At 32.8% G+C, this 27,242-nt stretch overlaps 2 protein-coding genes across 4 annotated transcripts in view; both read left to right on the plus strand.

Moving 5' to 3' along the window:
* Window positions 1–5,185: 5,185 nt before the first annotated feature.
* Window positions 5,186–21,198, plus strand: LOC132726621 (methyl-CpG-binding domain protein 2-like). Of its 2 annotated transcripts, none has more exons than XM_060711966.1 (7): window positions 5,186–5,359; window positions 9,719–9,837; window positions 11,629–11,771; window positions 12,916–13,006; window positions 13,602–13,756; window positions 14,321–14,412; window positions 20,982–21,198. In XM_060711966.1, the coding sequence occupies exons 1-6, from the start codon at window positions 5,250–5,252 to the stop codon at window positions 14,408–14,410; spliced, it is 708 nt and encodes a 235-aa protein (XP_060567949.1). In that variant the 5' UTR covers window positions 5,186–5,249; the 3' UTR covers window positions 14,411–14,412; window positions 20,982–21,198. The 2 variants fall into 2 exon arrangements, with proteins under 2 accessions (XP_060567949.1, XP_060567948.1); XM_060711965.1 differs by having other exon boundaries at window positions 5,190–5,359; window positions 9,719–9,876; window positions 20,982–21,192.
* A 4,563-nt stretch (window positions 21,199–25,761) lies between these two features.
* LOC132726622 (uncharacterized) overlaps window positions 25,762–27,242 on the plus strand; it is a 32,058-nt gene continuing 30,577 nt past the window's right edge. For both annotated transcript variants that reach the window (XM_060711968.1, XM_060711967.1), the window contains exon 1: window positions 25,762–26,035. Coding sequence is in view for 1 of the 2 variants with exons in the window: in XM_060711967.1 (XP_060567950.1) it covers window positions 25,943–26,035 (93 nt within the window). In the remaining variant the exon portion in view is untranslated. The remainder of the gene's footprint in view (window positions 26,036–27,242) is intronic.

Here is a 27,242-nt window from a genome sequence, read left to right on the forward strand (position 1 = left end):
CGACAAAACCAACGTAATGCGTTTGCGACCAGCATGGATCCAGACCAGCCTGCGCATCCGTGCAGTCTGATCAGGATCCATGCTGTTCGCTTACCAACCCTATTACAAGTACAGAAACTGATAGCGAACAGCATGGATCCTGATCAGACTGCGCGAATGCGCAGGCTGGTCTGGATCCATGCTGGTCGCAAATGCATTACGTTGGTTTTGTCATGACGCGGCTCATATATTTTTACTGTGACGATTGAGAGAGTCTTCGAAAGAGATGATTTCATACATATTTCTTGTGTACGGACATAATCCCCTTCGGACAAAATCCCCTTTTGGTGTACGGACATAATCCCCTTTGGACAAAATCCCCTTTTAAAGCTGCATGCCTCCAGATGAGCCTAAATATTCAATAAAATCAAACTTGAGAAAAATGGACTATGATTTTAAGGAAAAGTAAAAAGATTAAACATTTTAATAATAGGATATACACATATGTACCATCTGACCAGACTCATCACAGTTATAATGATCCAACTTTTTATGCGAGTGCACAACTATAAATATTTTTTAAATTGACACTTTTTATATAAACATGATAATATTGTGATACAAAAGCAAAATATAGAAGTAAACACAAGAAACACTTACATCTGAAAGATGTACAAAATTTAATGTACAATTTGCTTTGCTAAAATTAAGATTGTATGATATGCAATGTAGTATTATTGTGGTAAACTACCACAACTCTCCCAATAACCTCAACTCTTCCTGTAACATCAACTCAATTCTTCCCTTTACCTCAACTGAACTCTCCCGGAAACCTCAACTCAACCTAACTCTCCCCGTAAACTCATTCCAATTCTCCCCTTTACCTCAACTCAACTCTCCCAATAACGTCAACTCAACTCTCCACTTTACCTCAACTCAACTAAACTCTCCCCTTTACCTCAACTCAACTCTCCTGGTAACCTCAACTCAACTTAACCCTCCCCTTCACCTCAACTCAACTCTCCTCTTTACCTCAAATCAATTCTACCTGTAATCACAACTCGATCAACTCTCCCCGTATCATCATCTCAACTCACCCCTTTACCTCAACTCGACTCTCCCCTTTACCTCAACTCAACTCTCCCGGTAACCTCATCTCAACTTAACTCTCACCATAATCTCAACTAAATTCTCCCCTTTACCTCAACTCAACACTCCTGGTAACCTCAACTCAACTTCACTCTCCCCTTGACCTCAACTAAACTCTCCCCTAAACCTCAACTCAACTCAACTCTCCCCTTCACCTCAACTAAACTCTCCTGGTAACCTCAACTCAACTGAACTCACCTGGTTACCTCATTTACTAAACTCTCCCCTGATGACATCAAATCAACTCAACTCCTTACTCTGCCCTTTACCACAACTCAACTCTCACCTTTACTTCAATTCAACTCAATTCTTCCCTTTACCTCAACTCAACTCTCCCAGTAACCTCAACACAACTTAACTTTCCCCTTTACCTCAATCAACTCTGACCTGTTAAGCTCAACTCAACTCTCTTGGTTACCTAAATTCAACTCTTCCCATAACGTCAACTCAACACTCCCTGTAGCCTCAACTCAACTCTCCCGGTTACATCAACTCAACTCAACGTCAACTCAACTCTCCACATCACCTAAACTCAACACTCCCGGTAATCATCAACTCAACTCTCCCCTTTACTTCAACTCAACCAGGTACGTATATTACGTATGATTACTTGAATTAACCTATAGCTCTTCAGCGCTTCTTATGTAAAATTCTTCCAAGTATAATTTCCAATAACCGTAAATTATACCATACCCAGACTATGGTATAATTTTCAGTTTTGAAGATCGAAGGAGTAAGTGTTTCTGGGCGGAGCTATAGGTTAAAACAGATACACCATTGGTGCGTTGACGATTTCTGGGTTTGCGTAAATTATACCATAATCACGTGACCTTTCTTATGCGACTTCGTCTCGTGAGGTTAAGGCATAAGAAAGGTCACGTGATTATGGTATAATTTACGCAAACCCGGAAATCGTCAACACAGCAATGGTATATCTATTACATATACAAATGTCGGTGCATGATTAAGTCAAATACACAAGTGACACGTGGATACTTGAATTAGTTGATTGGTTTTTATAGTAGAAAGGTTTTTTAGTTACTAAATGGATGAAATATAAATAAAACTAAAAGAATTAATGAATTAAAAAAATGATATAATTTAATGATATACATGGCAGAAGCCGGATTTTTAAAAAAAAATCTATAACAGTTTTCTATTCTCCCCTTTTATACATTTATTCCTTCAGCGTGTTCCTTCTATATCTATATCGCCCGCTTTTTCACTATACGTCTATATTGTCCGCGTATTCTGTAGCCACTTTATTAGATATACAAGGGTGAGGTGTATGATTATTTGAAATATACAAGTGTCGGTATGTGATTAAGTAAAATACACAAATGACACGTGGATACTTGCATTAGTTGATTGGTATTTATAGTAGAAAGGTTTTTAGTTACTAAATGGATAAAATATAAATAAAACTAAAAAAAATAAAAATAAAAACATTGATATAATTTAATTATATACATGGCAGAAGCCGGATTTTTAAAAAATTTATAACAGTTTTCTATTCTCCCCTTTTATACATTTATTTCGTCAGCGTTTTCCTTCTATATCTAAATCGCCCCCTTTTTCACTATAGGTCTATATTGTCCGCGTTTTCTGTATATATATAGCCACTTTTATTAAATATACAAGGGTGATCTTAAACTTGAATTAGTTGATTGGTATCTATATCGTCCGCTTTTTTCCTCTATGTCTATATTGTCAGCGTTTTCCGTACATATGTTTATATTGTCCGCAAATTGCGCTTGCAAAGTGTGTTGTTCGTGCCCTTATAGTTATTCAATTTTCCATGCATACGTGACTGTTGCATACTTTGTACTGTTTAATTAAAAATTGTTAAGTCAATTAACATGTACAAATAAATAAATAAATAAATCATATTGTTTTTAATACGCCTTTTCTTATCAACAATGATTACGTCAATTAAACTGAACAAATAGATAATTGAAAGGTTTCTTTTAAAAATCGGATTTTCTACATAACAATTATTATTTAAGAATTTGAACAAATAAATAAACTAAAGTCTTTTTTAATTATTAAAATAATTACACCTTACAGCTGTTATATACTTTACAAATGTCATTTCTCCGTGCGTTTTAACACAATACATTTAAAATCAATTACAACGCCCGCTCTTTTCCCGTTATTTAAAACATACATAAATAAATAAATTCAGGGCAAAAAAAAGATTATTGCACTTCGTAAATATATTTTATAATTTTGATTGCAAATTGACTCATTGTAATAAAATTTATGCATCATAAGATTTTCTTTTATATATTCAAGTATATATATACTGGGATGTACTATAACGGGATATGTCATTCGCGCTTTCAAGATTATCAGTGCCAATGTTGGTGTCCAATTGGAATAAGCGCCGTGTTTAAACGCCGTAATCACGGTACATGCCGGGTTGATCGGATATATTCCGTGCATAAATTTTCCGGTGATTTTGGGAGGTGGGCAATCAAAATAGTAGGAAATAAAGTTTCCTTTTAAAAGGAAAGGCTTGCACAGTTGTGCCTTCATCCCAACCCTTTAAAATTGTGTGTTTTTTTGGTCTCAATTTATTATCACATTTTTTTTTGAATTACGGTATTTGTATATCATAAAGGGTTTATTTAGTTGGATTTTTTTTTTGGAAAACCGAATATTTTTTGTCAAAACGATTTGAAATCTATTCTCTATCGTATAAAACTAATAAAGAAAATGATCAATCATAAAAATACTAACGTGATACTGAAGGAAAACAAGTGTGCACATTTCATTTCCCCTTTTTCGCAGCGAAATCATTCCTTTGCTTTATAGACAAGTAAATGCACTAAAATACTTCGTTACGTGGTACCAATTAATAAGCATACATGTATCAAATATGTTACACGATCACAAATAGACGATATCAGCACCAAACTCTTCACAGCTGTTACGTCACGCTTTGCTACTTTAACTGTACAGATCAGGGGAAGTAACCGCTGCGAGGAGTGGGAAGGTTAATGATATGCATGGGCTATTTTTAGATTACTTCACCATTACGGTTTAAACCGATAAATCAAGTAAAAATAGAAATCCTATTTATATAAACAAACTGGGATTACCGAAGTAACTAAAATAGCTTAGATTTCCGTAATATTACTTCGTCTGATTCCGCAGTATGACGGAATCGCCCGAATTGTCACGATTGCAATCGGAACTACATCGGCTATTATCATTAATCCGAAGAGTGACGGAAAAGGCCGAAAAGTTGCGATTGGCACGATTGGAGCTGGTTTCCCGTTCAATCATGCACCAACAGATGTAAGCAGGAAACCACCTAACCGGAACAAGTTTTCCATATGAAATGGCTTGCAGCCGGCTGCAAGCCAAAAAAGGTTGTTGGTTTCTTAAATACTTTTTTCATTGGATCAATTTTAAAAATATTAATATTAATAAATATGAAACAGATACAGTAAAGTAATTGACCATATTTAATTATGATAGAAAATTTACGTTTTGTAATTAAAATACGTTCAGAAATAACTTAATCATTAAATTTCAATTATAGCTTTAATTACATGGTTTATATTAATTATAGAATATAATTATGTCAAATGTGTCAATAAACATAGAAATTATTTTGTATTGGGACTTATTATTTATGTAATTAAAGTGTACAGCTGCTATAAACATGTTTATAACATGTAATATTTTTTGGTTTAATAAAATGTCTGACCTTTGTTTTATTCATGTTTGTTTTCAACATGGCCTTTGATAATCTTTGATGTTTAAACATATTTTTCACATATATTTGTAATTATGTTCTTATTTAGCTTTAATCTATCGTATGTTCCAGATCTAGAATATATACAATACTATTGCTTCTAACTAATGCCTTTCATATATTACATTATAAAAGCCAGTTATTCGCCTTTAATATCAATTTAACTATGCTCAGTCATTTTACACTATATATCTATATCGTCCGCTTTTTTCCTCTTTGTCTCTATCGTCAGAGTTTTCCCTATATGTTTATATTGTCCGATTAAGATGTCCGCGTTTTAGACTGCGCCATGAATTTAATGCATTTCCGGTTTAAGCGTTAATTGTTGTTGTTGTCGCCGCAGAAATTAAGAAATATGGACAAAAGATCAGGAAACGTACCTGGCTTACCTCCAGGATGGTCAAGGGAAGAATGTGTAAGACAGTGTGGTTTGTCGGCTGGAAAAACAGATGTGTTCTATATAAGGTTTTACTTTTTCATGATAGATTTATGTTTTTGTTGCAATAAAATTTTGCAAAATTCTTTTTTTTGTTCTTTTCTTATCTCAACATCTCTCGTAGTCCAATAGATTAGACGTTACAGGCTTGTTATAGTTTTATGTTGGTCAAGCCTGACGTCTAATACGCTAATAGTTATTGCTCATAAACGCATAGCATTTTGAAAAATTAAAAAAATGTCTGTTGACTTGCCTTTCAAGCTTTATTCAAAAGCTTATCTTCTGTTCTTTCAATTGCATGGTATAACATTAACAAAAACTTTCAAATAATGTACTTATCAATTAAAAATAAAATAATATGAAAAAGGCAAAGCGAGCTCGATGCACTTTTTACGTGAAATAGTATGAAATAATCGCTCAATTTTATTTCAAATGCAGTAACGAGTGCGTGTGACGTCACACTTACTGTGTTAAATATGGCTCCGCCCCTGTCGTGAAATGAATAACGAGTTTTGAAAACGTTGATAAAACTTTGTTTATTTTGTTTCACTCTATAATTTTTCAAGCGAAATAAAGATTATCTAAAGTGAAATAAATGTAAAACTTAAAACGTTTGCGACATTAAAATAGCGTACTTGATTTGTTTGTTTTGCACGTGCTGTTTGGCGCTACATTGTGACGTCAAGTAAACAATACTTTAAACGTCTGTACAGCGTTAACGACTGAATAAAAGATATTGGTGTTCGGATTCATTTTCTTAATTAGACCATTTTCTTTCATTCTAGATAGTTTTCACAACAAAATTCGACAAAAAATTGTTCTTATTTATCAGATTTTTCAAACAAAATGGCGCCTTCAATTATTATTTTTTTTATACACAGCTTCCGTTATTCTGGTTCCCTGTCCAACTATGGTTCCCATAGACGTGCGCGGGTGACCAGTCTAGACATCTGTTTTCAGTCAGAATTCCTCAGTTTTTATCGTTATCTTTAAATTCGAAAGGTTGCGATGTGTCCAATTCGGTACTTTGGACGAAAGTTTTCAAAACCATCACTTAGCAGGTACTCGCGTTACCGTAAAGCTCGCTTTGCGAGCAGGCCCTTCGGGCCAGCTCGTCGAGCTCACTATAAATATCAGTCTATTTCGCTCATCGGCCATACTGGTTAAGTAAAGCGTTTTACATATTGATTCCAATTTTTTTGAACGGAAAAATATATTCGATCACACTGACAGTGCATGGGCAATTATTTTGTTGAAAAAATATTCCGTTAGAAACTTCTGGACTCATTTAAACGCTTGCATTTGAATTAGCCAATCAGATTTCTCGCACTGTATGGCGGCCATATAAATACCTTTAGACAAACTAATTAAACTGTCACATCCGAAAAATCATGATTGAATCCTCTCATGTATTTTAAATTCCTTTTACAACCGATAAACAAATGCTGGCCATACAGTGCGCGAAATCTGATTGGCTAATTCAAATGCAAGCGTTTAACTGAGTCTGTAAAAACGTCTAATATATTGGACAAGGTTTAACTATAAATTTAAATACCTTCAGTGTCAAACAATGTATTGAAATATAAACTGAAACAAAGCTAAGATCACAAGCTTTTTATTGGTGTAATTAATTTTAAAATCGGATATTAAATCGCCCCAAACTAGCGTTTCCGGCTAAATTTGCATTGATTTAGCATTAGAGATATCGATTTTACTAGAAGATAAAGGAAACAACTCGTGTTTTTTTTTCACTAGATATACCTCAGTTATTTACATAGTACTATAAAAGGGTGTATTGTTCCTTGTCATCAGTCATGTTATGTGTAACTCAAGCATAGATCTGTATTTCAAGAGTTATTTTTCCTTTAGTTTGAATTACTAAGAATTTGCTTGAGAAATGTCCGTTATTCTCTTATCATCAAAATTTCAGATTTTAGTTATAGCATTGAAATTTTTGTTGATATTTTCAGAATTTAATTGAAAAAGGTCAGGTCATGTGCATTTGATGTAGTGCAAAAAATCTGAACATATGAATGCTTTCATGGTATTGATATTAAAAAAAATGCATATAATATAACTGATTTTTGTGCCCCCACAATGGGTGGGGGGCATTTAGATTTACCCTTGTCTTTCATTCGTCTGTCCTTCCGTCCGTTCTCTTTTTGTGTCGCACATAACTTAAAAAGAATTTGACCTAGAGTCATGAAACCTTACAAGAATTTTACTCAGCATGTGTAGTTGTGCACTTGGGTATTTTCATGTGGATATTTTTAGTATTTTTAGAATTATTGCAATTTTCAACTTGTGTCGCATGTAACTCAAAAAATATTTGACCTAGTGTCATGAAACCTTACAGGAATGTTGATCAGCATTTGTAGTTGTTCACCTGGGTATTTTTTTGTGGATATAATTATTTAGTATTTTTAGAGTTATTGCCCTTGAATTAGTAAAATTTGGCAATTTGGCGTGTGAAGCTAGGGTTACAGATGCTGTCAGGGTGTACTTGGAAGCTCTTGCTGGTAAGTTATTTTTAGCTTGTCTTTTTCTTGAAAAAAAAATGTCAAGCTATTATGATGTGTCGTCAACAGATCATTGTCATCATCGTGCAAAAACTGTCATATGTTCAAACATTTGAAACTTGTTGCTATAGTTTTTTTTGTGCCCCCAAGTTAGTGGCGGGCATTTAGATTTACCCTTGTCCGTCCGTCCGTCCGTTCACTTTTGTGTCGCACGTAACTCAAAAAGTATTTGACCTAGAGTCATGAAACTTTACAGGAATGTTGATCAGCATGTGTAATTGTGCACCTGGGTATTTTCGTTAGGATATTTTTAGTATTTTCAGAGTTATTGCCCTTGACTTAGTTAAATTTTGCAATTTTCAACTTGTGTCGCATGTAACTCAAAAAGTATTTGACCTAGAGTCATGAAACTTTACAGGAATGTTGATCAGCATGTGTAGTTATGCACCTGGGTATTTTCGTCTGGATATTTTTAGTATTTTCAGAGTTATTGCCCTTGAGTTAGTAAAATTTGGCAATTTTCAACTTGTGTCGCACATAACTGAAAAAGTATTTGACCTAGAGTCATGAAACCTTACAGGAATGTTGCTCAGCATGTGTAGTTGTTCACCTAGGTAATTTTGTGTGGATATTTTTAGTATTAATAACCTATTTTTAGAGTTTTTGCCCTTGACTAAGTAAAAATTTACAATATTCAACTTGTGTTGCACATAAATCAAAAAGTATTTGACCTGTAGGACTGAAAGTTTACAAGAATGTTGGTCAGCATGTGTACTTATGCTTCTTGGGGTTTTCTTGTGGATTTATTCAGTATTTGTAGTATTTGCCCATTACTTAATAAAAGATTTTTAGTTTTCAACTTGGGCACATTTAGCCAAAAAAAATATTTGACCTAGAGACATTTCTAGTTTTCCATAGTTTTGTCATATCTGTTACCATTATAGTCTACCCTGAGAATAAAGACTACACATGTAACTTTGAAGCAATGAAATTGACGCACAAAACAACAATAAGTGGCAGCGTGGCTGAGTGGTTTACACGTCAGACTAGTAATCTAAGGATTACTGACCGTGTGGGTTCAAACCCAGTCAGGGGCAAGCCGTTGTTTCCTTGAGCAAGAAACTTTACATTCATTGCTTAGTACTGGTTGGTTCCAAATTGACAAATAGGTGGAGTGTGATGGCACCCGTGTTCTATGGACACAGTTCTAGTTTTCCATAGTTTTGTCTTTCTTTACTCAAGTATTGGATTACTTGAGCCTTCTGTCTTTTCTTGTTAGTTTTTATGGGCAGATGAACTTTAGCTTCACACAAGTATAAAAAAAACATGTTCAACTTTTCTGAGGGCAAACAAAAGTGCATGTAGGTTAAACAAGATTTTCTGAGTAAAGATAGATTTTAAAAATTCTGGGAGCCCTTAATCCCACACTAAGTAAGTGTTGTATATATCACAAAATTAGATTCACTAGATTTATAGATTTAGATGTTTGGTATGCAACTAAGTGGCAACTTGATCAAAAGATGTTTTCGTAATCACTTCTTACAAGTTACAGCCTTAATTTCCAAACAAATATTTCTTCATATGAAGGTAATATGCATGGATGTGGCATTTAAGGTTACTTGGAAGATGGTAAATCTAAAAAAATGAGTTGCTGTTCTTCTTCCATGAATTGATGAGCTTGAGATGAAAGAGATTGTATCATTGAGGTGACTGCTAAGAATAGCCATCATGACTCCCATGTCCTTCATGTTATACATGAATGTTTTGTTCTTAATTAAGGTATTTTTCCGATAATCACAATCAGTAGGTTGTTAGTTGCAAAACAACTGATACAATTTTATATCTTATCTTATATCCAATTAATTTCAGCCCAGATGGAGTTAAAATTAGAAGCAAGCCCCACTTATCTCGTTACCTTGGCGAGGCATTTGATCTAAGTTCATTTGACTTTAGGACAGGAAAAATCATCAGTAGTTCTCATAGAAAAAGTAAGCGCCACAAAGGATCATCATATGACTATGCCAGAGGTTTGTGTGTTGTGCTTTTTGTGCATTCGTTCTTCTTATTTATTACCAACTGAAGTATAGAAAATATGCCAAAATGAAGTGTCATTAATAAAAGTCAGATATACTTCATTGTTCATACTTCATACATTGTTCAAACACCCATATTTATTATATTTTGTGATTATATAAGATGATCATACCATAATATTTAAAGAAGTTTTCTCTTGAAAGTTACTTCTTTAGGTTGTCAATGATAGAAAGGTCTGTTTTATTACCTTAAAAAGATAAGCAGTTTCACTTGTATAATAGGGATGAATGTATCCTAGTAAGAAATACATGTCTTACTGTATGCAAATTGAATTGACTAATAAAAGAATAAAAAAAAATAGCACAATTTTTCTCTTACATTATAATGAAATCTGACTAGAATTGAATTTTGTCATGTTAAACTGAACATACATTTTGAAAACAAATTCTTCACATAAATCATAATGCCACATGTTCATTACAATTCTAGTTAAAAAATTAGTATGTCTGTCTGTGTGTTATGAGCTAATGATAAAGAGATAAGAGGCAGCATGATTAATTATTTGAGCCGTGTCATGACAAAACCAACATAATGGCTTTGCAACCAGCATGGATCCAGACCAGCCTGCGCATCCGCGCAGTCTGATCAGGATCCATGCTGTTCGCTGACAAACCCTATAACAGGTAGAGAAACTGATAGTGAACAGCATGGATCCTCAGATCAGACTGCTTGGATGCGCAGGCTGGTCTGGATCCATGCTGGTCGCAAACGCACTATGTTGGTTTTGCTTTGATAAGGCTCATTTCTTGTCCTTTTTATTTGAGGTAATTTTAGAAACATTTCTGCATGGTTCTTAACGTTTTGCATATCATTTGTCAGACATAAGAAACATTTTCTTTTCCCATTAGTATCATGTAGAATCTTATTAGAGTGCTTATTTTGAACATTTTATTGTTCTCTCAAAATTGACTTTTCCGTGTTCTGTGCTGTAGTTTGCATTTATTTGATAAAATTTTGCACTTTTGTTTTGACTTGCTGTGGTATGGTCAAAGTATAGTTGTTTAATAAGAAATTTATAACTATTGTAAATTTACAGAACATAGTAAATAAAAGTATATCACCTTAAGTCTTATAAAATAAATTGAAGTTCATGTGTCAGTCAATTCATAAGGTTCATATAACTTTATCTTATTTTAAATAGCAGGAATGAGAAGTTTTTTTTTTCAAGAACTTTAGAATATATGTGATTTCATATCTGTTACCATTACAGTGTAGCGAATAAAGACTACACATGTAGCTTTGAAGCAATGAAATTGAAAAAAAAAAAACAATAATTGGCGGCGTGGCTGAGTGGTTAAGGCTTCAGACTAGTAATCTTAGGATTGCTGACCGTGTGGGTTCAAACCCTGTCAAGGGGCAAGTCGTTGTTTCCTTGGGCAAGAAACTTTACATTTATTGCTTAGTACTGGTTGGTTCCATGAACGGATTTGAGAGTGTTTCAATAAGCTTATAGCTTCCAACACAGTCAAACTAAAAATAAATTTGTATAAACTAATAACTAACTTATTGTACTCTATAATTAATCAAGATGACAGGTTTCATAGTTTTCCTTGTGTGGTTGTTACTTGTATTGAATTGACTGTGTACAAAATAAATATAAATACAGGTAAAAATTCAAGTCAATGTTACTGCATAGCAATCAATGTGACAATCATGTATAATAATGTTATTACTGTAAATTCTAGGGATCAGACAGGACGCCAACCTTGCATTGCCAATTCGTCAGACAGCTTCAATATTTAAACAGCCTGTGACAGTGATCAGGAACCATCCCGACAGTGCAACTAAGTCAGATCTCAAACATGGCCCTCAAGAACCCCCACGACAGGTACAGGTTTTTATGATTTTCCACATACAGTAAACTCCGCTTATAATGAATTCATTGGGACATTCGAAATCTGTTCCTTATATCCGGAGTTCCTTGTAAGCATATAGTGCATAAGTTCCTTGTATCAGAAGTTTTTATAGCGAACAGTTTTACATATAACGAACTAATTGTTTACCATCGTCCTCCATTTTGAAGAGCATTTGATTAAGAGAAATAACTCTTGGGCCATATATGCAATATTGTTATTTATTAACAATACAGTATCATGCACAAAAATAATCACTTTGCTTTGAAGAAATCACTAATTTTAGTTTAGGAATGTTTACAACTCTTCAGGCTAATTTTAATTTAATCTGTGCCGATGAAAACGAAAGTAGAATATGCGTGATCTGTTAACGTATAGATGATATTTTGGAGTTCGTTATAAAAGTGTAATTTTCTGTACTTTTTATGGCATTGGGACTAAAAAATGAGTTCCTTATAAGCGATAATTCCTTATAACCGTGTTCGCTGTAACCGTAATTTTTTACATTAAATAAAGAAGGGCAAAATTTGGGCCAAAAAATTTTGTTCCTTATAACCGGAAGTTCGCTATAACCGTGTTCGCTATATTTGAAGTTTACTGTATATTTGTTGTATACAAGAATAATATTAAATAGATAAAGAATAGTTTGACCTTTACCTTCTAGAATCTTGTGTTTAAATGAATGCTTTGAACTTGAAACTGTTTAAATGTTGTCAGTTAGTACACATGTATTTAAATGATTTAAGTGTTAAAGTTTTAAATCTAAGCATCATACTTGGTTCAATACATTAGACATAGTCCTGTTATAAATGACTGGGCATTTTGTTACTTTGAACCACTATGGTCTGCAAGTTGTATTTTCAATTAATTGTTTGCTATTTATTTATTATTTAATTCAGTTCAAGTCTTCAACAATGACGAGTTTAATGCTGTTTATCTCTTTATAAGAATATGATTGGTGAGTTGGTGTATGCTTGGTGAGTGGGTGGTTGGTCTGGTCGGGTGGCATACATATTTTTAAAGTTGGTTAATTAGACCTTCAAGAATCTTTCTCTTTAAGCTTATTATTGGTTATGACTCATTTCATTCTTAAGTTGGGTTGTTGTTATTTTTTTCCAGTTATTTTGGGAGAAGAGACTTCAGGGCCTTCGAGCGTGTGACAGTACTGAAGAACTTATTCAAAGCTTAGAACTCCCTAAAACTGTTCTAGGTTAGTTAAATGTACACATTAATTAAATGGTTTGTTACAAATAGTAATTTTACATGGCGGCATGTGTTCAAACCCTGTCAAGGGCAAGCCATTGTTTGCTTGAGCAAGAAATTTTACATTCATTGCTTAGCAATGGTTGGTTCCAGAAACAGATTTGAGAGTGTTTCAATAAGCTTATAGCTTTGACATCCAACTAAAATAAATTTGTAGAAACATTTAAGCCCTTATTTTGAAAGATTTTAGAATTAATTTTGTTATTCAATATTTTTATATTGTAACTTTAAATTGGGAATTTTTTCTGTGGATTGGGAAAATAACATACTGTTTTCAGTTGGGAATATGACTGAATATAGGCAATAAAATAAGCCAAAAAAATCCCTGAAATGTTGTGTATAGAACTATTTGCTGAACTAACCCATGACATCTAATCAGTAATCAAAACATCTTAAGTACAGTAGATACTTTCTGTCCAGATTATTGTTTTGACTGTGCACATTAGAGAGTCACAGTTTTGCTCTTTTCGGGAAAATGGTTTTTAGTTCTACATGTAATTGAGAATTATATTTTGCTATATTTGTTTTGACTGTTGTTTCAGGGATAGGACCAGAGTTGACAACAGAGAATATACTACAGAGTATATCAGCAGCACTTCATCTTGGAGCTGTCCCTATCATAGGTCAGCATAGTAACAAGAATCTGGTACAGAAAAATCCAGGTGTTCACATGGATGTTAACCAACCACATATTCAGGTAACTAGAGGCTGTCAGGCATTTGCTATATCAGAGATGAGATGTCTAGGAATGTTGTACCAGTTCTACAATAAATAATATCAATATGCTTGAATATTATCATTACGGCTAAAAAACATCTGTTTTTAGTACTTTAAATCTATTTTATAACATGTAATATATGCAATCCTAGCTTGTCATGTGGAAATATTCATGACCCACTCAGTGGTGGCATTGATTCAACATTTTGACAAGAACTTTAACACTAAGAAAGCTGTTACAATGTAGTTTAATATGTGGATACACCTGAGTTATGTTTGCCAAGCCCATTTTTGGGTCAAAAGGTTTAAGGTCAATGCAAATGTGACCTTTAGTTCAAAGTATCTTTTTATCTTGAAAATTTCCAGGATTTTAGTTAATCTTTGAATGTTAATGTCTACCTTTCATGAGATTACATGTACACATACTACAACCCAGATACTTATTTAACATCATGATAGCAGTATTAATGTTGTTTTAAAAACTTATATACATCTTTGAAGCTCTTCTATCTGTATTGATGATCATGTCTTCTTTTTGATTCAGCAACTTATTGTATCAGATGAGGATATAAAGAAACAAGAGTCTAAAGTGAATGAGGCTAGACGTAAACTACAAGAGGTGATGAAAACATGAAGGTATGGTTTCTTACATAAATTGTTCACAAATCTGTTGCAAGTTATCTCCCTGGAGTAGCCTGTATAGGATGGCATGATTATGACCTTAATAGCTGTTGTAATGAAGGCTGCCTTAATGTTATAATGCTAATAATGATAGCAATTGATAAAGAGAGTAAGATACATTTTGTAATAGTAATCCTACATTTTGTATCACAATTCAAATTAAAGGCCATTTACCTGCTATCTTGGAATGCTTTAAATGAACCCAAATCAAATTGAATCCTTGCTTTAATTAAATTTAATGACATGACCATTGTGACTAATCAAGTTCATTGGGAAACCATTTTTATTAGCTCACCTGTCACAAAGTGACAGGGTTAGCTTTAGTGATCGCTTTTCGTCCGGCGTCCGTCCGGCGTCCTTCCGTAAACTTTTACTTTAAATGACATCTCCTCATAAACCACTAAGCCAATTTCATCCAAACTTCACAGGAATGTTCCTTTGGTGGTCACCTTTAAAAATTGTTCAAAGAATTTAATTCCATGCAGAACTCTGGTTGCCATGGCAACCAAAAGAAAAAACTTTAAATATCTTCTTTTAAAAAATCTCAAAGAGCTAGAGCTTAGATATTTGGCATGAAACATCTTCTAATGGGTGTCTACCAAGTTTGTTCAAATAAAAGCCCTGGGGTCAAAATTGGCCCCGCCCCGGGGGGTCATTGATTTTCCCTATATGCATATAGTAAAAACTTAAAAAATCTTCTTTTAAAGAACCCAAAGAGCTAGAGCAAAGATATTTAGCATGAAACATGTTCTAATGGGTGTCTACAAAGTTTGTTCAAATAAAAGCCCTGGGGTCAAAATTGGCCCCGCCCCGGGGGTCATTGATTTTCCTTATATGTGTATAGCAAAATCTTAAAAAATCTTCTTTGAAAAAACCCGTATAGCTTGAGTTTAGATATTAAGCATGAAACATCATCTAGTGGGTGTCTACCTAGTTTGTTCAAATAAAAGCCCTGGGGTCAAAATTGGCCCCGCCCAAGGGGGTCATTGATTTTCCCTATATGCATATAGTAAAAACTTAAAAAATCTTCTTTTAAAGAACCTATAGAGCTAGAGCTAAGATATTTAGCATGAAACATCTTCTAATGGGTGTCTACCAAGTTTGTTCAAATAAAAGCCCTGGGGTCAAAATTGGCCCCGCCCCAGGGGGTCATGGATTTTCCCTATATGCATATAGTAAAAACTTAAAAAATCTTCTTTTAAAGAACCCAAAGAGCTAGAGCTAAGATATTTAGCATGAAGCATGTTCTAATGGGTGTCTACAAAGTTTGTTCAAATAAAAGCCCTAGGGTCAAAATTGGCCCCGCCCCGGGGGTCATTGATTTTCATTATATGTGTATAGCAAAAACTTAAAAAATCTTCTTTGAAAAAACCCGTATAGCTTGAGTTTAGATATAAAGCATGAAACATCTTGTAGAGAGTGTCTACAAAGTTTGTTCAAATAAAAGCCCTGGGGTCAAAATTGGCCCCGCCCCAGGGGGTCATTGATTTTCCCTATATGCATATAGTAAAAACTTAAAAAATCTTCTTTTAAAGAACCCAAAGAGCTAGAGCTAAGATATTTAGCATGAAACATGTTCTAATGGGTGTCTACAAAGTTTGTTCAAATAAAAGCTCTGGGGTCAAAATTGGCCCTGCCTCGGGGGTCATTGATTTTCCTTATATGTCTATAGCAAAAACTTAAAAAATCTTCTTTGAAAAAAACCCAAATAGCTAGAGTTTAGATATTAAACATGAAACATCTTCTAGTGAGTGTCTACAAAGTTTGTTCAAATAAAAGCCCTGGGGTCAAAATTGGCCCCGGCCCGGGGGTCATTGATTTTCCTTATATGTGTATGGCAAAAACTTAAAAATCTTCTTTGAAAAAACCCAATGAGCTAGAGTTTAGATATTAAGAATGAAACATCTTCTAGTAAGTGTCTACAAAGTTTGTTCAAATAAAAGCCCTGGGGTTAAAACTGGCCCCGCCCCAGAGGTGTCATTGTTTTTAACTATATGTGTATAGTAAAAACTTAAAAAATCTTCTTTTAAAAAAACCCAATGAGCTAGAAGTTAGATTTTAAAGATTTTAAGCAAGATATATCTTTTTGTTGGTGTCTACCAAGTTTGTCCAAATAAAAGCCCTTGGGTTTAAATTGGCCCTGCCAAAGGGGGGGGGAGGTCATTGTTTTTCATTATATGTGTGTAGTAAAAACTTAACATCATGAAACATCTTCTAATGGGTGTCTTCCAAGTTTGCTCAAATAAAAGCCCAGGGGTTTAAACTGGCCCGCTCCGGGGGGCCTATATACAGGTGAGCGACCTCAGGGCCATCATGGCCCTCTTGTTTATATACAGTATGATAATAAGAAAGAGTTGAGGCTTAAGCTTATGTATTTTTATGCTCTTGACAAATTTTATCAATCTTAATCATGAGAAGTTATTTTTATTATGTAGGATACAATTTTTGCAGTTATTCATCTTTTTTGTCTGGTCAGTAACTTTGTCATTTATGGATGGATTTTTAGCTCACCTGAGCTTGCTCAGGGTGAGCTTTTAGGATCGATGAATGTCCGTCGTCCGTCGTCCGTCGTCCGTCCGGCCGTCCACAATTGCTTGTGAACACTCTAGCGGTCGCATTTTTGCCTCAATCATCATCAAACTTGGTCAGGATGCTTATCTAGTTGAAAGCTCGGATGAGTTCGAACATGGGTCATCTCAGATGAAAAACTAGGTCACAAGAGCTAAAAATAGAAAAACCTTGTGAACACTCTAGAGGTCACATTTTTGACCCAATCTTCATCAAACTTGGTCAGGATGTTTGTCTAGGTGATAGCTCGGATGAGTTCGAACATGGGTCATCTCGGATGAAAAAGTAGGTCACAGGAGCTATAAATAGAAAAACCTTGTGAACACTCTAGTGGTCACATTTTTGAACCAATCATCATCAAACTTGGTCAGAATGCTTGTCTAGTCAATTGCTTGGATGAGTTCGAACATGGGTCATCTCTGATGAAAAACTAGGTCACAGGAGCTAAAAATAGAAAAACCTTGTGACCACTCTAGTGGTCACATTTTTGACCCAATCATCATCAAACTTTGTCAGGATGCTTGTTTAGATAATAGCTCTGATGAGTTCGAATATGGGTCATCTCGGATGAAAAACTAGGTCACCGGAGCTATAAATAGAAAAACCTTGTTAACACTCTAGCGGTCACATTTTTGCATCAATCATCATCAAACTTGGTCAGGATGCTTATCTAGTTGATAGCTTGGATGAGTTTGAACATGGGTCATCTCGGATGAAAAAGTAGGTCACCGGAGCTAAAAATAGAAAAACCTTGTGACCACTCTAGCGGTCACATTTTTGCATCAATCATCATCAAACTTGATCAAGATGCTTGTCTAGGTAATAACTCGGATGAGTTCGAACATGGGTCATCTCGGATGAAAAACTAGGTCACAGGAGCTAAAAATAGAAAAACCTTGTTAACACTCTAGTGGTCACAATTTTGACTCAATTGTCATCAAACTTGGTCAGGAAACTTGTCTAGGCATTGCTGGGAATAAATCGAACATGGGACATCTCGGATGAAAAACTAGGTCACAGGAGCTAAAAATAGAAAAATCTTGTTAACACTCTAGTGGCTACTGTTGTGATCCAAATATTCTGTTAATTGGTCTGAAAGTTTGTTTTGATGATTTCTAAGTCAAGATCGAACATGGGTCATCTTGGATGAAAAAACTAGGTCACACCGCCCAAATATGGAAAAACCTTGTTAACATTCTAGTGGTCACATTTTCGACTCCATTATCATCAAACTTGGTCAGAATGCTTGTCTAGGTAATTGCTTGGATGAGTTCGAAATCGCATGTGAAACTAGGTCACCGGAGCTAAAAATAGAAAAATCTTGTTAACACTCTAGTTGCTACTGTTTCGATCCAAGTATCCTGGAAATTGGTCTGAAAGTTTGTTTTGATGATTTCTAGGTCAAGTTTGAATATGTGTCACCTGGGTAAAAAACTAGGTCGCACTGCTCAAATATGGATAATCCTTGTTAACACTGTAGTGGTCACATTTTTGACTCACCTGTCATGAGACTTGGTCAGAATGCTTGTCTAGGTAATTGTTTGGATGAGTTTGATAATTCAGGTGAGCGATCTAGGGCCATCATGGCCCTCTTGTTTTTTGTACAAATGTGTAGCACATTGATATAAGTACAGGGTGCAAGACACAGGTCTGAAGCACAAAGGTCAAGGTCAATATGACTAAGAATTGATTTCTGTGTTGGTCAGAATTCCTGTAATTACTGAATAACAATGTATGCATCTATTTGACATGTTTTAAAACCAAGACCAAGGTCACCAGTAAGTGTACATCCAGTCATGAATCTCATGATATGATTGTGAATAAATGGTTAATTAATTTTTTTTTAAATATTATTGCGATTAAGCTTATGTTTCTCATGCCAAACCAAGGCTTGTTACTCAAAGATCAAGGTCATACTTTACTGGAAAAGAAATGTTTCATTGAATAGCATTGATATTGTGTCCATTCAACAATCCTGTCATTCCTGGATGAACTTAACAATTACTTTGCATAAATGTGTTGCATGTTATGATGTCATGTGACATGCAGGAGTTAGGTCTTCAGCTCAAAGTTCAAGGTCACACTTGAATGCAAGTCATGATTGTGAAAAGATTGTCAAATTTTGTGCATATTTTTGTTATGCCCCCGCCATGTAATGGCCGGGGCATATAGTGTTACCCTGTTCCGTCCTTCCGTCCTTCCGTCATTCCGTCCTTCCGTCATTCTGTCATTCCGTCATCATCAGTTTCCGTTCATTATCTTAGTAACGGTTGCACATATTCAACTCAAATTTGACATATGGATATGTCATGAGAAAATACAGGTCAAGTTCGAATTTGGTCATGGTTCGATGATTTTTGGCAGAGTTATGCCCCTTTTACTTTGAAAATAATATGAAATTTTCAGTTTCCGTTCATTATCTCCCCAACCGTACAACACATTCAACTCAAATTTGACACATTGATATGTCATGAAACAATACAGGTCAAGTTCGAATTTGGTCATGGTTCGATGATTTTTGGTAGAGTTATGCCCCTTTTACTTTGACAATAATATGAAATTTTCAGTTTCCGTTCATTATCTCCCCAACGGTACAAAATATTCAACTCAAATTTGACATATTGATATGTCATGAGAAAATACAGGTCAAGTTCGAATTTGGTCATGGTTCTATGATTTTTGGCAGAGTTATGCCCTTTTACTTTGAAAATAATATGAAATTTTTGAGTTTCCGTTCATTATCTCCACAACAGTACAACACATTCAACTCAAATTTGACATATGGATATGTCATGAGAAAATACAGGTCAAGTTCGAATTTTGTCATGGTTCGATGATTTTTGGCAGAGTAATGCCCCTTTTACTTAAAAATAATATGAAATTTTCAGTTTCCGTTCATTATCTCCCCAACGGTACAACATTTTCAACTCAAATTTGACATATGGATATGTCATGAGAAAATACAGGTTAAGTTTGAATTTGGTCATGGTTCGATGATTTTTGGCAGAGTTATGCTCCTTTTACTTTGAAAATAATATGAAATTTTCAGTTTCTGTTTATTATATCCTCAACAGTACAACACATTCAACTCAAATTTGACATATGGATATGTTTTTAGAATGCCCAGGCCCAGTTCTAATTTGTTCATTGTTCAATGATTTTTGGCAGAGTAATGCCCCTTTCACTTTGAAATTAATATGAAATTTACAGTTTCTGTTCATTATCTACCCAACAGTGTTACATATTCAACTCAAATTTGACATATGAATATGTCAAAGGAATGGGCAGGTCAAGTTGGAATTTGGTCATGGTTCGATGATTTTTTTGGCAGAGTTATGTCCCTTTCACTGAAAATAATATAGATACATCTTAGGAATAAGCAGTTTAAGTTTGAATTTGGTCGTGGTTCAATGATTTTCGACAAACTTATCTTTCTTGAATATTGGAAAAATTTTGAACTTTCAGTTTCAGCACTCATACTTTTGTGGAAATATATGTAGCCATTATTTTGGCTACAAATATGAAATATGCTATTTTCAAAAGGTTAAGACTGAATAATTTCAGTGCCTTGAACATTGTATGGAAATGATTTGTGTTAACATTGAAAAGTTTTAAGGGCTTTGAACTTAAAATGAAAACAATAATTTGTGCGAACAAATTTGGAACTAAATATTATAACATCTGAAATTTTGGCTGCATGCGGGGGCATCCGTGGCATGATGACACATTTCTAGTTAAAACATAATTTCAAGGGAAGTACAACCTAGAGCTTGCTTAAAATGATAAAGAGAACAAACAAATAAAAGATAAATATGAAAAATAAAAAAAACACCAGTGTTATTGTATTCTTGCTAGATCCTGAAAAAGTTATTAAACTGAATTTTGCATCTTTTAAACTATATATGTTTGATGCTTTAGTTTATGATGAATAGTAAATTTGTGTTTTTGTATTACAGAATCATAAACAGGCAGATGAATAAAGTGATGTGATGTGCCACATCAAATTTTGACCTGGTGTAGCTTACCTTTGAGACATAGGGAGATGTGTAATAGTGAACATTTTGTACAGACGTATTATGTGAATGTTATACTTGTACATACATCATGATGTCATAAAACATGGTCTCAAACTCATGTCTTCATGTAGAAATGGTTTGTGAATAGAATGTCACAAGAAAAAAAATGGATATAATTACTGATCTAACATCTTTTTTTTTAATGTATTTATTTGACCGTTTCATTTGTATTCTGTTAGGTATATTAGTTAGTGGTAAGTAAATATCATAGTTAACATAGTTAAAGTATAATCATAATTATTATTAAAACAAAAAATCTTGTAACAACACTACCCTACAGTGTTTGTAAAACATAAAAATAAAAGAATGTGCATTGTATTGATATTTTAATGATGATGACATGGGTACGTTACGATACCGAAATCAACTTGATTTCGGTAAAGTTACCGAAATCAACTTTTCATTACCGAAATCAACTCGTAAAAACCAAACTAGTTAAAATATTGCTATTATTTCTTCATTATTTGATGAAAAATAGTGAAATAGACTTTCAGTTAAAAAATCTATTGAAAATATTTTATTTTAATGATGTTATTAACAAAAATGTAATTATTGAGTTACTTCCCTTTGTTCTAAACAACTCGTTATGTGTTTAGCATTACCGAAATCAACTCGTAAAAACCAACTTAGTTAAAATATTGCTATTATTTCTTCATTATTTGATGAAAAATAGTGAAATAGACTTTCAGTTAAAAAATCTATTGAAAATATTTTATTTTAATGATGTTATTAACAAAAATGTAATTATTGAGTTACTTCCCTTTGTTCTAAACAACTCGTTATGTGTTTAGCATTACCGAAATCAACTCGTAAAAACCAACTTAGTTAAAATATTGCTATTATTTCTTCATTATTTGATGAAAAATAGTGAAATAGACTTTCAGTTAAAAAATATATTGAAAACATTTTATTTTAATGATGTTATTACCACAAATGCAATTATTCAGTTACTAGCCTTTGTTCTAAACAACCCGTTATGTGTTTAGCATTACCGAAATCAGCGGTGAAGTTTAAATTATGTAAATAATTAGTAGATAGTAGATTAGATAACTCTAGTAGAGCTCTATTTTATAGACATATTTATGTTTTTAAGTTTCAACCATATCTAAATATTATCAATCTTGAACGGTTTTGTAAAGATCTCACTAGGTTAAGAGTATCATCTCATAGATTGCACATAGACTCAGGTAGATGGACTAAACCAAATAGTACACCTTTAAATGATAGAAAATGTTTTTCATGTAATGTCTTAGAAGACTAATACCATTTCATATTAGAATGCAATGTATATAATGATTTAAGAAAAAGTCTGATACCGCCATATTAGCATGTTATATATCTGCACGTGATTGTCGTGCATAACAATTTTCTAAATAAAATCATATTTTTAAAAAGCTATGATCGGACTATGATGGAAAAATAAAATACTCTGTAATATGAGTTAAAGATAATTATAAATTTGTACATGTTTATGTTTTATGAAGAAAAATATCCAACTTCAACCGGAAGTTCATGATTTTCTATTATAAATTTGAATACAGATATATAATTAGACTGCTCTAAAAATGTTCCATAAAAATTGTATAATGTATCAGGCAGTAAAATTGGAAATTGGAAAGTTTGTGTCTTTCTTTTATTGAACAGTTTAACTATATATTAACAAATCACTAACATATGTTATGGGGACTCTTTATTATAATATTTTTATATTTTTGTCATTTATTTAAATGTTTAATACGAAATAAACAGATGGTTCATTATAATCTTTTATCTTTAACATACAATATATGTCAACTGTACCTCCTGTCTTAATTACTTCACACCTTACTTAATACAGTAATACACAGCATGTCATATCGTACAAGTTGCAACATTTCATAATTGAAATTTGTCAGTATAAAGTGTTCCATTTTTTTCATCATATAAATATATACCAGTCATTCCATAAATTTATGCTGTTTACAGATATGAAATTTAAAATGATTTCAAATCGATCTACATAAAATCATTACTTAACACTTTTTCAATAAGTAGAATATGTAGTTAAGTATCCGGGACATCAAAAAATTGCATACATTTTTGGAACAACTGATATGCATTTTGGTAATAATAATATCAAAGCACCTTCTCTCATATACCGAAATGTTTTTTACGGAAACGTTTAGCGACTACCCCTACAAATTAGTTAAAACCGGTCTTTTGACAATTTATTTAATATAAAATTATATTTTTACCAGCTTACTAGATCTGAAATATGTATAATATAGAACTATAAAAAAAAGTCTTTTGATATATATTATATAGGGATGGTCGCTATACGTCATTTTATATTAAACTGTAATGTATTTTTTGTCTTAATGGAGACAAGCAGCTTTAATTTCATGTAAAATAATTATTTTGGATACTTTAAAGTTTGCATGCGCCGATGAATATTAAAGGATTGCGGTTAACGAGTATGTTAATTATGTCAACTAACACCTCCATTGTCCGAGCACGTGTATGCTTGCTCCTTATTAGTAAAGGTGTTATGATGAATGGCTACCGCTACGTCTTTTTATTTTAATCAAATCATAATCATTGGATTTAAATTAAATACTGTGATAATTTCCAATCAACTATTTTAATAGTGATCTAAATTAGGCGGATAACTTCAAACACAGTTTTGTTTAATCTTGTATTTTGAAATCATTAAGAAACATGATACGCTGCAATGTTATCTCACTAAACATTGAAAATAAGCGATATGAATTCAAAGTTTAAAACTCACTCAAATACCTTTTTCATAGACTTCTGAAATTCATGCAAATATTTTAGGGGTTGTTCTCATCTTTGAAATGAAATCTGATTTGATTTCGGTAATGCAACACATTAATAACAAGGGAAGTAATCATGATATATAATATACATATCCGTCTATAACATCATCATTCTTTATAATTAAATATTATTTTCCTATGTTTATGGTTCAGTTTGAATGATTATATATTAATTAATTAAACAAGATCCTTGAAAATGTTTATTTTAACTTTTACAAGCCGATTTCGGTATGGTAACATATATTTCGGTTCGTGACAAATCAGGGAAGTAATATTGATATATAGGTAATTGTTTCTAATTTCATAATTATTAATTATTCCGAACTGATTTTTTGCATGAATGTCAAACTAAACCTATTGTAATAGATTATAATGAAAAAAATGAAATAGAACGCTTAATTGTGATTTTACAAGTCGATTTCGGTATTGTAACATATATTTCGGTTCGTGACAAATCAGGGAATATTCTTGATATTTAGTTATTTGTTTCTAATATCATTATTAATGATTATTTCGAACTGATTTTTTGCATGAAAGTCAAACTTAACCTATTGTAATATATTATAATGAAAAAAATGTAATAGAACGCTTAATTGTGATTTTACAAGTCGATTTCGGTATTGTAACATATATTTCGGTTCGTGACAAATCAGTGAATAATCTTGATATTTAGTTATTTGTTTCTAATATCATTATTAATGATTATTTCGAACTGATTTTTTGCATGAAAGTCAAACTTAACCTATTGTAATATATTATAATGAAAAAAATATAATAAAACGCTTAATTGTGATTTTATAAGTTAATTTCGGTAATGAAAAGTTGATTTCGGTAACTTTACCGAAATCAAGTTGATTTCGGTATCGTAACGTACCGTGATGACATTTACTTGGCTATACTTTGTAATAAATGTGTAAAAAATTTTGTTGTTGTTTTTTTTTCCATGTAGCATATTGTAGATCTTTGTTTAAGTCCCTGACATAGTTTTTGTATAACTCCCTGAAATAGCTAAGGATGCTGACTTTGATCATTAAATGTCCCCAGCTCACTACTGCAAGAACAAATCCTGCCAGAGACTTTGGATTCTTATGTGTCAGAAAATTCTCCAGATAGCTGTTATTGTGCTAGGGGTGACAGTGTGCTTGTGTGAGCACATATTCTTTCAGCAACTGGAAAGAAGTCATATATATGACTTATTATTTCAGGCCACTCACTTTCACCATTTTGAAATTACATATCAATAATTATCCAAGTGATTTGAAGTTTTCTTTGAAGAAAATCAATTTGAGTAATAGACTGACACATATATAAATAAGAAAAAAGCTTGACTATACTGAGCCAAAGTAAGACTGTATTACATGTTTATTAAGTGTTTTCCTTTTATTTGCCCTAGTATCTGGCCTGCTATAACCATGTAATTACTATTTAAACCTTATCAAGATTCAAATTTTAGTACACTACACTGTAAAAAACGACCACAATGTCCAACTCTAAAATACTGCAACTGATCTGAAAAAGTATGAATAGAATTATTTTGACCGACTATTTTTGATAAGATGTCTTAATAAACTTATTTGACAGAGTTTGGTCTTCACTTTGAATTTATCAAGGGAGGTAATTAAAGTTACTTTTCTCTGGTTTAATATTTTTTTTTTTAATTGACCCAGTCCTTGACTAAATTCTGTAGAAACACTCTTTGGTTAGCTCTAATTTTAACCCCAAATCTTAAGTACGTCTTATAAATATCACATCTGTTACTTAAATTAGTATTAAAATATCTTTTTGTTCAATATATTCGTTGGGTTAGTTAAGCTCTTTTCTTTTTGTCCAATAGAATTCTTTGAAAACATTTAGCTCATGAAATCGGAAGTGAAATGTTAACAAGGAAGAAATTTTGTAAACACAGGAAACGTGTTTAATTATTTTCAATTGTCTTTTGCTAAGTAGCTTAAAATCAGATTGTAATGTAAATACTACTTGATAATTACGGATCTTAAACTTTGTTCTCACGTCAGGAAGTGAAAGATGAGTGCAATGTATTCAAGGGCCTTTGATCATATCACAGATACACAAAATGAAATTGAAAATGACTCGGATTACACGTATCAGGACCCTGAGGTATATCGTTGTTGTTACGTTAATTCTACGTTTTTGAAATATGTAAAAGGTCGTATTTATTTAAAGAAAGTGTAAGCTTTTTTTCTGTGTGTTTTAAATAACACTTTATTTAAAGGTAGAGTAAATTATCCTCGAGTGACCAGTTTCGACGCCCTTAAGGATTGTTTTGTATGCCGCTATGCGTCTATTAAAACCATGTGATTGTATCGTCTATTAAAACCATGTGATTGTATTGTATAAAATGTTTTAACTTTTTAAAAAATCTCTAACCTTTATGAAATGGGCGGTACGTTACGATACCGAAATCAACTTGATTTCGGTAAAGTTACCGAAATCAACATTTCATTACCGAAATCAACTTATAAAATCACAATTAAGCGTTTTATTAGATTTTTTTAATTATAATATATTACAATAGGTTAAGTTTGACTTACATGCAAAAAATCAGTTTAAAATAATGATAATTATGAAATTAGAATCAAATAACTAAATATCAAGCTTATTCCCTGATTTGTCACGAACCGAAATATATGTTACAATACCGAAATCGACTTGTAAAATCACAATTAAGCGTTTTATTATATTTTTTTTCATTATAATCTATTACAATAGGTTTAGTTTGACTTTCATGCAAAAAATCAGTTCGAACTAATTAATAATTATGAAATTAGAAACAAATATATGAATATCAAGATTACTTCCCTGATTGTCACGAACCGAAATATATGTTACCATACCGAAATCGGCTTGTAAAAGTTAAAATAAACATTTTCATAGATCTTGTTTAATTAATTAATATAAAGTCATTCAAACTGAACCATAAACAAAGGAAAATAATATTTAATTATAAAAAAATGATGATGTTATAGACGGATATGTATATTATATCATGATTACTTCCCTTGTTATTAATGTGTTGCATTACCGAAATCAAATCAGATTTCATTTCAATGATGAGAATAACCCCTAAATAATTTGCATGAATTTCAGAAGTCTATGAGAAAAGTTAGTTGAGTGAGTTTTAAACTTTGAATTCATATCGCTTATTTTCAATGTTTAAATTTTCCCTTTAGTCAGATAACATAGCAGCGTATCATCTCTTTGATATTTCTTAATGATTTTGAAATACAAGATTAAACAAAACTGTGTTTGAAGTTATCCGCCTATTTAGACCACTATTAAAATAGTTGATTGGAAAATTATCACA

This window comes from Ruditapes philippinarum, unplaced genomic scaffold (assembly GCF_026571515.1).
Source record: "Ruditapes philippinarum isolate M1 unplaced genomic scaffold, ASM2657151v2 ctg2537_1_1_1_1, whole genome shotgun sequence".
Taxonomy (NCBI): domain Eukaryota; kingdom Metazoa; phylum Mollusca; class Bivalvia; order Venerida; family Veneridae; genus Ruditapes; species Ruditapes philippinarum.

Excerpts from the sequence above, each read along its gene's own strand:
- LOC132726621 (XM_060711965.1), top strand. The coding sequence starts at position 5,250 with ATGGACAAAAGATCAGGAAACGTACCTGGCTTACCTCCAGGATGGTCA. Across the intron at positions 5,360-9,718 it reads ACAGATGTGTTCTATATAAG|CCCAGATGGAGTTAAAATTA; the intron begins GTTTTACTTTTT and ends AATTAATTTCAG. Across the intron at positions 13,757-14,320 it reads TTAACCAACCACATATTCAG|CAACTTATTGTATCAGATGA; the intron begins GTAACTAGAGGC and ends TTTTTGATTCAG.